This window comes from Onychostoma macrolepis, chromosome 16 (assembly GCF_012432095.1).
Source record: "Onychostoma macrolepis isolate SWU-2019 chromosome 16, ASM1243209v1, whole genome shotgun sequence".
In the NCBI taxonomy this organism is placed as follows: domain Eukaryota; kingdom Metazoa; phylum Chordata; class Actinopteri; order Cypriniformes; family Cyprinidae; genus Onychostoma; species Onychostoma macrolepis.
The window spans coordinates 1,302,489-1,317,180 of record NC_081170.1 but is presented as its reverse complement, the minus strand read 5'-3'; the positions used below and the strand labels follow the sequence as shown (position 1 = coordinate 1,317,180).

At 36.0% G+C, this 14,692-nt stretch overlaps 1 protein-coding gene across 4 annotated transcripts in view; it reads left to right on the top strand.

Moving 5' to 3' along the window:
* The first annotated feature begins 103 nt into the window (after positions 1-103).
* The window catches only part of LOC131521347 (tetratricopeptide repeat protein 24), an 87,263-nt gene continuing 72,674 nt past the window's right edge, over positions 104-14,692 (top strand). Inside the window, exons 1-5 of one of the 4 annotated variants that reach the window (XM_058745970.1) lie at positions 104-261; positions 1,841-2,103; positions 7,005-7,298; positions 8,974-9,175; positions 11,948-12,154. In XM_058745970.1, coding sequence (XP_058601953.1) covers positions 1,885-2,103; positions 7,005-7,298; positions 8,974-9,175; positions 11,948-12,154 — 922 coding nt within the window. In that variant the 5' untranslated portion in view covers positions 104-261; positions 1,841-1,884. Of the gene's footprint in view, positions 262-885; positions 1,068-1,840; positions 2,104-7,004; positions 7,299-8,973; positions 9,176-11,947; positions 12,155-14,692 lie in introns of those variants that run through there. The other 3 variants (XM_058745972.1, XM_058745969.1, XM_058745971.1) reach the window with 3 other exon arrangements.

Below are 14,692 nucleotides of genomic sequence, written 5' to 3'. Positions count from 1 at the left end.
GTAGGTAAATGATAATAAAATGTAGATGCTCAAAGTAGAAACCGGTTACCGTCTTGGAAACGTCATCGGTGACGTTACCACGGAGACGGGTGTAAGCGTTGTGATCAGCACCTGCTCAGGTGTGCGGAGAGAGAGACACCTGTCTGTTCACCTGTTCATACATCGATCAGCTCAGACTTAACGACATGAATCTAAAGGACGAATATATGAGCGTCGAGCACGCGCATCATCCGGGGATCCCAGTGCAAACTGCGCTTATTCGTGTAAGTGACTGTGAACCTGTAAACTTCAGTTTATAAGTGTTTATACGTCTGTTATAGTTTTATTAAGTAACGTTATATGATATGGTTTACTGTAGTGTTATGGCGCAGATTCTTTATATTGTGTGTGTGATGAGAGTTTAGTTTGCTGTGGTTATTGTGTGTTTTAGTGACACTCTAGAAGACTGATGAATGATTTATTAGTGAAGTGTGAATCCTCTCTGCCATTAACACACACACACACACACACACGTTAAAACTACTGTCCTGCTGCTGACGACGAACTGTATTTCAGTTTCACCATTTATTTTTAACCTGGATTCTTTAAAGTCAATTCTGGCTTACACAATTTACTTTACTTTTAATTGAAGTTTCGTAAGAATTCGTGTGGAATATTTCATTATAAAGCGAGGGGCGGGGCTACGGATGGGTCTGATTGACAGCTTTCCCACCCAGTCAGATCTATGGAAATACTTTTTTTTTTTTAATAATACAATTTTAGAGTTTAGATTCTGAATTACTTTAAATGTAACTTGCGTTGTCATGTGTTTCATTAGAACTATGTAATAATAACAATAATAATAATAGTAATATGCTAATTAGTGTCTTCAGTTACGTTACGTAACTTTACGTTCAAATTTTCGCGCCTAAAGTTCTGTCAGGATTAACGGCTCCCTCGAATGTTTATCATAAAAAAATGACTAGAACAGACATCTACTAACAGAAAATTTGGATTATGACGAAATCATCGACATCTTTAGTTCAACACCCAGACAACTTGTTTCGAACAGACATCAGTCGTTTAAGGTAACGTTAAGGTTATAAATATCGATGTGCGTTAAGTATGGAAGCCCGTTTTCGACACTGAATTTAAAAAAAAGGTAATGTTAATTACGACTTTTTATCTCACAATTCTGACTTTCCTGATATAATCTCGCAACTGCGAGAAAAAAAAAAGAGTCAGAAATGCGAGATATACGTATCTTCTCTATAAAAGTCTTCTAAAATGTTACTAACAATATATTTCTGCCTCATCATTTGACCAACGTTGACATTGGATCGCAGTCAGAAGTTATTACAAACACGATTAATAGTAACGTTTAATTAAAAGTGTTGAATTAATCTCATTAAATTTAGGAAATAAATCTAGGAATTATTGGATTGTTGGACTTCAAATCAGTAACGTTAACGTTACCTAAGTAACGAGCTGTTTTATGGATAGTAACTGTAATATTACATCTTATTTAGTTACACTACTAGTTACTGCAAAAAGTAATATTATTACTGTATTATGTATAATTATAATGTGTATTATTATTATTATTATTATTACTGTATTATTACTGCCCAACACTGTTTATGAGGGCACTTCTTGTGTCCTCATGAACCAAAAGGCTTTAAAAAAAACATACTAAACGGTTTATGAAATTCAACATTTGCCAGTAGTTTCCTGTGAGGGGTAGGTTTAGGTGTAGGGCGATAGAAAATACAGTTTATACAGTAGAAAAACCATTACGCCTATGGCGAGTCCATGTATAACATAAAAACCAACGTGTGTGTGTGTGTGTGTGTGTGTTCAGGTTGAGCATCATGTCTCCTCTCAGCTGTGATCTACACTGAGTTCATGGCCTCTGATGGGTCTCCAGTCAGAGATGCTCGAGAGAAGCAGAAGAAGAAGAAGAAGAAAGCGGACCGGAGCGGGACGGACAGAGCTGATGTGGAGGAGACAGACGCTCAGCTGGAGATCCAGAGACTGACCGCAGCTGGACATGCAGCGCTGCAGAGAGGAGACAATAACGCAGCGCTGCAGAGCTTCAGGAGCGCATTCAAGGCTGCCACTAAGGTACCTGACACACTGAGAATGTGAAGAAAACATGAAATCAAAACTGACTTGACAGTGCATTCTTGTACATATCCCAAAGGAAATCTTTATCAAAATGTAATAACTTTCTCAAATATTTCAGCCACCTGTCTTATCCACCGTGAGTGCTAATAGGTAAATAACTAAGAAGGAAAAACAAAGTGCAGCGAACGGTAAAAACAGTGTTTATGATTATGATAATAAAGTAATTTGATGAGAATTACCAGTGTGCAACATCAAGCAGCATAGCAGACTGTTTTTGTACAGCTTTTCACCATCCATTCATTTCATAATGAAAGGGTTCGAGATAGAAGTAACATGGGTTGAGAAACCATTTCATGTTGATTAAAAAGTCTCTTATTCAGGGTTTCCGCGGGTCCTTAAAAAGTCTTAAAATGTCTTAAATTTACTTTATCAAATTTAAGGTCATAAAAAGTCTTAAATTGAAAGTCTTAATGATGATTTCAAGAGGTCTTAAATTTGGGTACAGACCAGAATCACGATGCAGCTTAATGTGACGATTAAACTTCAATAAGCTATAAATAAATATGAGCGCAGCACGTTTCAAAGTCCCGTGCTGCTTTGTGTTCTGCTGTTACCGCGGAAACCGTTCGAAAGCGCCTCCTGCTGGCAGAGAATGAATCTGCATGTTCAATAAGGCTGTTGTTGTGAGTAGTGTATTCATGCAATACCGGAGGCTGTAGTTTCAGAACCGGATTTCTAGGACCCTATAGTTTGTTTGTTTTTTTAAATTATTTTATTTATTTATTGTATGTATGTATTATGTCAGGTCTTCCAGACAGTTCTATCAAACCTTTACAATTAATCCAGAACGTGCAGCAAGATTAATTTTTAATGAGCCAAAAATAATGTAAGAAAGAATGAAGAACATCACACCTCTGTTTATCAATTTGCACTGGCTACCAATAGCTACGACCACTGGCTCTGCACCCCTTTACCTAAATTAATTACTTCAGACTTATGTGCCTCTAGAAGCTTACGTTCTGCAAGTGAACATCGCTTTATTGTTCATCCCAAAGAGGCACAAAATCACTTTCACTGACTTTTACATTAACTGTTCCTTCCTGGTGGAATGACCTGCCCAACTCAATCCCAGCAGCTGAGTACTTAGCCATCTTCAAGAATCGTCTAAAAACACATCTCCTCCATCTTTATTTGACCCTCTAACTCTAGCACTCTCTATTCTAATTCTATTCTTTAAAAAAAAAAAAAACCTTGCTATGTGTACTGCATTAAGCTAACTGAGACTTGTTATAGCACTTGCATATCATTGCTCTTTTGTTGATTTTGATTGCTTCCATTGTCCTCATTTATAAGTCGCTTTGGATAAAAGCATCTGCTAAATGACCAAATATTAGTGGCTCATACTATTTTATAGCACTTGCTATTCAATTCTGTATATTATTATTTTTTAAGGAATTATGTAGTTGTTTAATTGTATGCACTTAATTATTGTCCTAACCAACTCCTAACCCTAAACATACCCGTTGGTAACCCTCTTGAAATATTTAACCTAATTTATTTCAATATATTCTATATATTCTGGTTTTAAATTCAGTTTTCTTGGAAAGAAAGGCTTGTGTCTGTAGAGACTTCAGTTCATTAGCATGGCGCTTCACGTCTGATGTGTGACAAACTTAAAGTGCAGTAAATGGTAAAACACTTGTGGTACAAATTGGTGTGATTATTAGTACTTCAATAAATGTAAAATAATTTGAATACAAATACTAATTTACAACATCCAGCATCACAATGAACTGTTTTGCACAGCTAAAAAGGCTAAATGGAGATTGCTGACTCCCCCTCAAAACGGTTCATGCTAGCTCTTACATTAAAAATAAGATGGAAAGATAAAAAATGAATAGTTTCCATGGATCTAGTCTTTGCATCTGTTTGTTTAATGTTTGAATCAGGTCTCCTCTGTTGGAGTAGATAGCGCTGTCCCAAAAAATAGGGTCCTAGAACTGCAGCCTCCAGTATTGCAGGAACATTAGGTTTTTTGTTCAGACCAATGTGAAAATCGACCCATGTTTTTACCCTGCAAACACGCAGAGCTGTAAATGTGAACTGGTGGGTCAATAAGAAGATAATTCATTATAAAAATCTAAACAGTAAAATGTGTTTGTATGTTATTTAATTAATATAATAATTTATTGATGATACTTGTTTAAATTTATGTAATTAATATTTTTGACTCATCCATTTTCTTAAAAAATGGTTTAAAGGCTGAAATGTGAAGTGTATCATTTTATAAAACGTTTTGTTTTCCTGAACACTTATATCTGAACTGTAAATCATGCTTTTTACAGTCATTTTACAGTTTAATAGTTTACCATAGACATTGCCCTACCCCGCTCATATGGTATTAATTTTATTTGTGCAGGTCTTAAAAAGTCTTAAATTTGAGCTTAAAAATCCTGCAGAAACCCTGTTATTGGTCCCATAAACCACATTATTTTTCATGACATACACTATACCACATGTAATCTTATTGTATTGTATAGGTCAGTGGTTTTCAAACAATGTAAAATAAAATGTAAAACTAAATAAATAATATATAAGGATAAGAAAGATAAATAATTTTATTAAAATAAATAAATAAATAATAGAAATTAAATTAAAGTAAGTAAATTATGTAAGCCCATTTCCACCATAGAATAAAAATGAAAAGAATAAATAATATTTTATCTCACAATTCCAACTGTTTAAACTAAAATTTTATTCTGTTGTGGAAGCAAAAAACAAATTGCAAGATTTGAAAACTTTTAGAATTGCAGTTCTTAGTTTACATCTCAAAGAAAGGCATAATTGTGATTTAAAAAGTCAAAATTACCATTTTTATTTGTTTTTATTCTGTGGTGGAAACAGGCTTTTATAGTAAGTAAATAATATAAAACATACAATAGAAACTAAAAAAAAAAAATCCAAATAATGTTAATTTATAATATAAATTTTTCACACACTGAAAGAAATTTGGTGTAGAACCAGAAATATCTAGTCAATTTCATAAAGAATTACAGAGAAGGCAAGCAACATATTGAATTTAACTTGAAATTTTTGAAGTAGAAAAAGCGAAACTGTATTTTCTTGTACAATGTACCCAAATAATCTTTGTTTTACTTACAACTTTAAAAAAAATCAAAGTATCCACCTTATTTCTCCCGTTAGAGCGGGCGTGGCCATTTGTAAATTTAATGTGTCTGGCTTCCAGTGTCATCCGCTTCCAGCTATTTTTAGGTGTACAAAACCACTCGTTTTGCTGCTTGATATTGCAAATTGGTGAGTCTTACCATATTATTTTAATGTATTTATCTTAATTATGAACACACTTGTTTGTATTGCAAGCAGTTTTACCGTTTACTGCACTTTGTTATTCTTCTCGTTATTTCCCTGCAGCGGCTTATGAACCGGAAGTCTCGCACATTCACAGAAAATGGCTTACTTCCGCGTTGAAGAATAAGGTGGATAAATAGTATCAGTATAAATTGGGTCTTTTTACAAGAAACTATTCATTTCTTTTAAATCTTAGGATGGGGTCCCTCACACAAAGATGGTTAGATTTGGGGATCGTAGACATCTAAAAGATTAAGAACTCCTGGTTTAGGTCATTCAGCTTTCGCTCTTCTGGTGGCTGCCATTATTGACCAGTCGAATTCTACTCATTTTATTTTAGTAACCCTTTTATTAACAGGAACTTTGGGTTTTAGAATAAATAAATCAATGAGCTGTGAACAGTGTTAATTTCGTCGACGAAGATGAAGACGAAAAATATTCGTCAACAAACTTTTTTTCTGTGACCAAGACGAGACGTTGACGAGCTAAAATTAATATCTGATGATAAAAACTATGACGAAATTTATGCCGCGTCTTCATTAACAAGACGAGACGGGACTAAAATGTTATTTGAGGACTACCGGACATTCAAAATACATCCTATAGGCTAAGTTAACTGTCTTGTCTTTCAAAATGTGCGTCTCTGTCATTGGATTGCAATTTTTTTTTTTTAGGGATAGAGTGACCAGACGTCCTGTTTTTCCCGGGAGTCACAGTTCGTTGTCGATTAACTTAAAGTTAGTGAAGGCGGGATAGGCGGAATCGCGCTGATAGAAGTGCTCTCTCTCGCGCACGCTCCACTTCTTCACTTCTCATACAGCGCGCGATCAGTTCTCGGTGCTCAAATACACACACAGCAGTTCAAATGTCTATTGTGTAAAGTATCTCACAAATACAGTCAGTTATGGCTTAAGTGAGCGTAAACTGAATGTGTGTCAGTATTACATGCATGCCTTCCGTCTTAAAGGGACAGCATTCCTATCCGTGTCATAAATGTTAACCAACAAAAGATGTTAAATAAATGTATAATTAAGTAAAGCTACTGTATCTGCAAAATGAGTTTAATTTGTATATACCAAAAAATGAAAATTTATTCCAGTTCTTCCAAATTCAATCCTTGATTCAAATTTCTCATAAGCTTAATTGATTTGGTCTAAAGAGAGAAGAATTGATGCCTATTTTTGGTTGAATACTACATAGCTACCAAAATAGCTACCAAAATAAATGTTGTTAACGGCACTTTGACTAAAAGTAATGACTAAAAGTTGACAAAAATACAATGAATTTTCATCGACTAAAATTAGACTAAAACTATGAAAGACTCAAATGACTAAAATGTGACTAAGACTATTAAGCATTTTCGTCTCAAGAGAAAGACTAAGACTAAATCAAAAATGCCTGCCAAAATTAACACTGGCTGTGAATAAGTATTTGTACATTGACATCAGTTACTGAAAACATCTGCTTTTGCTGCATCTGCCATATCAGTCACAGAAACACAGAGTAAAGCCTGATGCTCTCTTCTTCAGCTCAGAGAGAAGAGACTGCAGCGGAGCTGTGCGTTTAATCTGGGCGCGGCATACGTGGAGGCGGGCGAGCCTCAGAAGGGGCTGGATGTCCTGTCGCGCACACAGCCGGGCGAGAGAGGTGAGCGGATCGCAGACCTGCAGTTTAACCTGGCCACGGCCCACGAGGCTCTGGGGGACCGAACGCAGGCGGTGAGACACTATCTGCAGGCCGCGCAGCTGTACCGATCGCAGGGAGACGCCGCAGTCGAGGGAGACACGTGCGTCAGACTCGCACACTGCCATCTGCTGGGAAAGGTGTGTTATGATTGTTATGTTCTTTGTCACATGAACCCTAATTGGATTTAATGCAATTTGCCAAAAGTAAAACGAAAACAGTAAACCTTTAGCATAAATGAAAAAAAACATGATTTTTTAAATTGTATTTAACTGTATTTGCAAAGCATTTTCTTTCCCACAAACCGTACATTATATAAACAGTGTTGCATTTTTAAAATGGAAAATTACTCATTCTGTGTGCTTTCCTGAAGCTAAACTGTTGAAAGTTGATAAACTGACATAAAATATTATAAAAAAAATAATATTTTTTGGTTATGTGCTGCTGCACTGTAATAAATAAAAGAGTTTTCAAAGATGTAAATAAAACAAAGATTATTATTAAAGATTATTTCAGTAATTTCAAAAATTTTACATGTAATTCAGTATGTTACTTGTACGGCTGGTCCAAATACCACTTCGAAGCTTCGGAGGGAGGGGGCTGAACATATTCTTCTCTCTAATAAAGGCAGGAATCTCTGTGTGTCTGTCTGTGTGTATTTTTATGTCGAGAACTGTTCATCCAATCGACTTCACGCGTGGCAGGTGTGTTGCTTTGGACCCAAGGGAGTGCAGTGTCGCATTTTGGTGCAATATGGACACGCAACACGTGACACGTTCAGAATTAATAAACTTTTAATAAATTACAGAACCGCGCCAGCCAAAAGCGGCCCGCCTCACGCAGGCAGGGCTTAAATGCTCCGAGAACGGACACTGCACTAGTGATACAAAACACACAGGTCTGTTTAGAGCAATACTTTCAATAAGGAAGCCTAACATTTTTCTAATAAACAAATCGCTCCCGAATCAGAAATTAGCAGCACAGTAATTACACCGTAAAGGGTAGGCTATTTAAATAAAAGAAGAACGAAAGATAAATGAACGAAGTTCAACGAACTGTACAGTAATAAAGAACACGGTAGCATATTTTCAATAACAACATCACACATTTTAATTAACGAACAGTTTAAATAAAATACATTTTTTACATTCGCAAGTATTTTCCAAGCAAATTAAGTGCACGTTTTTATCGTGTAAAATTACTGATTAACATGGCGGATAAAAGCAGCTCGTTTTTTTACACCAACGATCTACTTACAAACTTGATGCACTGTTGTGGCAGGCCAGTTTCAAATCGCATTTATTTGGCGCACTGCCTTTGTCTTGTCCTCACTCTATTTAAAGTGCTCCCACACAGCTGAGGTCTTTGGCATTTTTGTCTTCTCAAAAATGAATCTCTGAATCATGACGTTCACTCACGGGCGATTCATATTCAAGCGCGAATGAGAACCGATTTGCGGGGGATGCCAGGTGTTCAAAAAAAGAAAAAAGAAGAATATTCGAATTTCAAAATTGAAAATCGAATGCCAACCCACTGAACGAATATTCGAATAATCGACTAAACTTGACAAGAACATAATATAACATTTGTTCTAAACCTTTAAAACACCGAAGGAAGGGTAATGAAACTGTCCTTATAATTAATTCGGTGCATTTTAATTCACTCAAAAATCTTTGAAAGCTAAACTGCATGTAATCATTATATGTGGACTGGCCACTGGTCTGAACTGATTGCTCTTGTATTTCTGTGTTTATTTAATCCTAATGCATGAGCTGCAGGTGTGTTTGAGCCGTTTGTTGTGTTTGTGTGATGCAGGAGTGGGACGAGGCTGCAGCGAGTTTCCAGCGAGCCGCTGAGAGTTATAAACTAGCGGGAAACGCGTCTGCAGCTGCGCTGGCACTGAAGGATGCTGGGAAACACATGCTGCAGAGCGGCCGCAGCTCCAGCGATGACATCATCAGCGTGCTGACCGACAGCCTGGAGATGAGCAGCGGCATAAGCGATCAGCAGACGCTAGGTAACACGCTCGCTATCACTGCTGTTCAGAATGATCCATGAGTGATGTTTATTAAGTTCAGCATCATTCATACTCACTAAATACATAAACACTAAACGGGTGATGAACATAAGCAGATTCAAGTTTGTTAGATTGTCTCATCCTGCTGACAGCATCAAAAATGTTAGACCAGGAATATTAGATCCAATTCCAGATGCCAGATTCTGTCAGAAAATATCAGTTTTGTATGGTACCCAAAATCAGTGTTTTACTGCATTTTGTCTGATACCCAAAACTGTATTAACAGTCTTCTATCAGCCAAAAATTTGAGTGAAAAGCCAAGAAAGAGCAGAAGCAGGAGACGAAGTAATGATAAAAATGAGCATAGTTGATTAAATATGATACTGAATAATCTTAGTTGTGTATTTTTTAATGCCCAGCCTAATCAGCACAAACACAACAAGTGTTTTTATACCAAATTGCTTCACATGAATATCCCATCCCATAAAACCTCCGGGATATTATCTCTTATTTGTGAAGACAAACATTGAATGAAACTCAGTGTTTCCCCTACCATTATTTTAGGGGGGAGGCCCGCCCCCCCAACGGCACCCCCCGCCCCCCTTGAAGGTCAAGTTAATTTTATTTAATTTTATTTTCTCTATAGCGCCAGACTGCAAAAGAAGTCATTCAATGTTACCTTCCCTATAGAACAGGTGTATACCTTGTTCTTTTATTAAACAAACTAAATAGCCTTATGTTATTTATCTTATTTACACGACGGCATGTCATTTCTGTCTCTACGTTACATGGTCGCGCTCTCTGTATCTCGCACAGCGGAGTTCTGCCCCGGTTCGCACACACACACACACACACACACACACACACACAAACGTAAGCGCACACACAAGTGAGCACACTCCCACTCCTATTTGTAAATATTAAGCCGCAAAACGTCTATTTAAATATGACTTCTGTGTGTCTCTGTGTTAATGTATGGCGCAGACGCACGGGTTTGTTTACTCATACAGAAGCGCGCGACGCTTGCGGTGATATTAACGTCTGCCGCCTCACTAAATGAGGACATAAATACATGAACAACATCTCCAGAACTGCTCTGAGAGTCACTTCATGAGCATTCGACCGTTTCATTTGAGAAAAACTATCCTCATACCATATACACAAAATAAAAGTTCGGTTTCACTTGAAGACATTGGGCAGAACGTAATAGGCTACTACTAGTAAAACTATTAAAACCTTATCTTTAAGGAATAATCATACAATGTCTTCAATGTTATTATCAATATTAAATCCCCTTTATTTTTATGTAAAAATAAAGCCATAAACCTAAAGGCCCCCCCAAAGCCATAAACCTAGGGGAAACACTGAAACTAAACAATTGTAAGATTAAACAACAGCAAGCATTGCTAGAGCAAGGAGAATAATACATAAAAAAATTAAATAAAATATAAAAATTTTATAAAAATGACAAGTAATTAAATGATAAATTATATAAATCAAATCACGAATTACATAAATGACTAATAATAAATATAATGATAAATGCAAAGTTTTGACACTGATAAATTGTGGGATGTTTGTAAAAACTTTCTATTATGATTAATTTTGATGCTCTTTATACATTACATGAGTAATTCTGAAATACACACATGAAATGACGCGATATGTGAACAGGCACTAATCTGACTTGAATAACATACCGGTCCCCTTCAACCTACCACCTTGATTCAAGAGTCAGCGCGCACAGCTGTCACAGCCAATGGGAGCATGATATTAGGTTGTCTTAGCCAATTGCTAGAGAGGATGGCGGGTCTTGTGCAGGAAGTGAACCAGTTCGCAGTCAGTTAGCTTGTACACACGCTATGGATAGCCAGCTCCTCTGAGCCCAAAGCCAGCTCCTCTGCAGCCAAAGCAGCCATGACCTATTCAACAGAAGTACTTTCTGTCCAAACTTTGAAAAGAAGATGCTTAGATCGCTTAAAAGACTTCATTTATAGCCCAGAAACGACAAAATAACAGAAGAAAAATTTGATTTAGAATGATAAATAGCCTTTTGAGTTGCACTAAGATTGTAATACAGTACAGTATTACACTACAGTAGTTTTCTAACATCTATACATTTATTGGTTTGTTGCACTTTTGTGTTTTTTATGTTCTCTAACTAATACAAATTTCTATTTAAGTTGGCAAAGTTTTCTGTTTTGGTAAAAGCACCTAAGAATGTTTGCTTATTTCAGAGTGAGCAATGTTGAGTGCACTTTATGCTGTTTGCACATTACAAAGAAACCAATGGTAAATGCACTTTGTCATTAACATGTTTCAAAGCTAGCAATTCAATAAATTTTGGCACAAACATTCATGTTATGTTATTTTCTTGACACAGTAAGCCTAGTACTGCAAAAGTTTAAATTATTTTGGCTCAATAGTTGTTAATGCGTTGAAAATATGACTGTGCTGTTGCTCATAGAATTGGTTAATAGAAAAAACTGGCTTGGTAAAAGTCCTGGTTGAGCCACAGAAAGTTCAGGCTCAGGATTTTTTTTCACTTTAAGCCCTGGAACATGCGTGAACTGATAAAAATGTATGCAATCAATGCAGTTTAAATTCTTTCAGATAAAAGCATCTGCCAAATGCATAAATATTAATAGTCTGAAATGGTAGTATGCATCAAAAAAATGTTTTTGGTTCAGTGCATCTGCCTTTAACATATGAAATACTTTTATGTATTTATCATATAAAAGAACACCATTTCTGTCGTCACCTGTGTTTCAGGGAAGCTGCTGAGTGACGTGGCTCTGAGTTTCTCTCAGATGAGGCTGTTCTCCGAGGCGTCTGAGTGTTACGAGCAGGCCCTTCCTCTGGTCTCCTCCAAACCGCACAGACTGGCTGTGGTTCTGCAGAATCTGGGAGCTGTCTATAATAGTTTGGGTCAGTACCAGCAGTCCCTGAGATACCACAGAGAGGCAGCGGCGCTCCACGGTAAGACACGTAACACCAGAGTTTACATCAGTCATGTGCATGTGGGTGGCCAATGCAGCAATGCATTTTCCTTCCAGAATTAATATACATGCAGTTTGTTGAGCTCATATTAATTGAGAATTTACATGGAAAATTCATCTGTCACCACAGAACATTCATGTGTCACCACAGAACTAGTAAAGTAAATTACAAAATAGCTTACAGGTGAAAGGAAATAATGAGAAGTTACAGGACAGTTTAACCTAAAGTCTTGATGTAAAAAGGGTTATGTCCATGTCATTTGTCCACTTTATATTTCACATTTAGAAAAGATTGAATGAGATTTTGTAGTGTTGAGAACATCGACTTCAAGACATTTTTATTTGTCACATACCAGTGTTATTTAGTATCACTGAAATTTAGTATTATTGTTTTATTTTAATATTTTGAAATAGTTATTTATTTATTATTTGTTATTTATTTTTGTATTTTACATTTTATTTTAATATAAGTTAAAGTCTAATATTAGGGGTGTATCAGTACGCATGTGTACCGAACAATACAGTATTTTTTTTTTGTCAGGAAATTCGAATAATAAATGGCGTTTTGACAGTCTTTGATGTGGCATGACAGATTGCTGTATAAATCAGGGTTTCCGCGGGTCCTTAAAAAGTCTTAAATTTACTTTATCAAATTTAAGGTCATAAAAAGTCTTAAATTGTACAAGAAAGTCTTAATGATGATTTCAAGAGGTCTTAAATTTGGGTACAGACCAGAATCACGATGCAGCTTAATGTGACGATTAAACTTCAATAAGCTATAAATAAATATGAGCACAGCACATTTCAAAGTCCCGTGCTGCTTTGTGTTCTGCTGTTACCGCGGAAACCGTTCGAAAGCGCCTCCTGCTGGCAGAGAATGAATCTGCATGTTCAATAAGGCTGTTGTTGTGAGTAGTGTATTCATGCAATACCGGAGGCTGTAGTTTCAGAACCGGATTTCTAGGACCCTATAGTTTGTTTGTTTTTAATTATTTTATTTATTTATTTATTTATTTTATGTATGTATTATGTCAGGTCTTCCAGACAGTTCTATCAAACCTTTACAATTAATCCAGAACGTGCAGCAAGATTAATTTTTAATGAGCCAAAAATAATGTAAGAAAGAATGAAGAACATCACACCTCTGTTTATCAATTTGCACTGGCTACCAATAGCTACGACCACTGGCTCTGCACCCCTTTACCTAAATTAATTACTTCAGACTTATGTGCCTCTAGAAGCTTACGTTCTGCAAGTGAACATCGCTTTATTGTTCATCCCAAAGAGGCACAAAATCACTTTCACTGACTTTTACATTAACTGTTCCTTCCTGGTGGAATGACCTGCCCAACTCAATCCCAGCAGCTGAGTCCTTAGCCATCTTCAAGAATCGTCTAAAAACACATCTCCTCCATCTTTATTTGACCCTCTAACTCTAGCACTCTCTATTCTAATTCTATTCTTTAAAAAAAAAAAAAACCTTGCTATGTGTACTGCATTAAGCTAACTGAGACTTGTTATAGCACTTGCATATCATTGCTCTTTTGTTGATTTTGATTGCTTCCATTGTCCTCATTTGTAAGTCGCTTTGGATAAAAGCATCTGCTAAATGACCAAATATTAGTGGCTCATACTATTTTATAGCACTTGCTATTCAATTCTGTATATTATTATTTTTTAAGGAATTATGTAGTTGTTTAATTGTATGCACTTAATTATTGTCCTAACCCTAAACATACCCGTTGGTAACCCTCTTGAAATATTTAACCTAATTTATTTCAATATATTCTATATATTCTGGTTTTAAATTCAGTTTTCTTGGAAAGAAAGACTTGTGTCTGTAAGAGACTTCAGTTCATTAGCCGCAGCGCTTCACGTCTGATGTGTGACAAACTTAAAGTGCAGTAAATGGTAAAACACTTGTGGTAAAAATTGGTGTGATTATTAGTACTTCAATAAATGTAAAATAATTTGAATACAAATACTAATTTACAACATCCAGCATCACAATGAACTGTTTTGCACAGCTAAAAAGGCTAAATGGAGATTGCTGACTCCCCCTCAAAACGGTTCATGGAAAGATAAAAAATGAATAGTTTCCATGGATCTAGTCTTTGCATCTGTTTGTTTAATGTTTGAATCAGGTCTCCTCTGTTGGAGTAGATAGCGCTGTCCCAAAAAATAGGGTCCTAGAACTGCAGCCTCCAGTATTGCAGGAACATTAGGTTTTTTGTTCAGACCAATGTGAAAATCGACCCATGTTTTTACCCTGCAAACACGCAGAGCTGTGAATGTGAACTGGTGGGTCAATAAGAAGATAATTCATTATAAAAATCTAAACAGTAAAATGTGTTTGTATGTTATTTAATTAATATAATAATTTATTGATGATAATTGTTTAAATTAATATAATAATTAATATTTTTGACTTTTTAGGGTTAGGGTTAGTTGACATTTTCTTAAAAAATGGTTTAAAGGCTGAAATGTGAAGTGTATCATTTTATAAAAACTTGAAAAC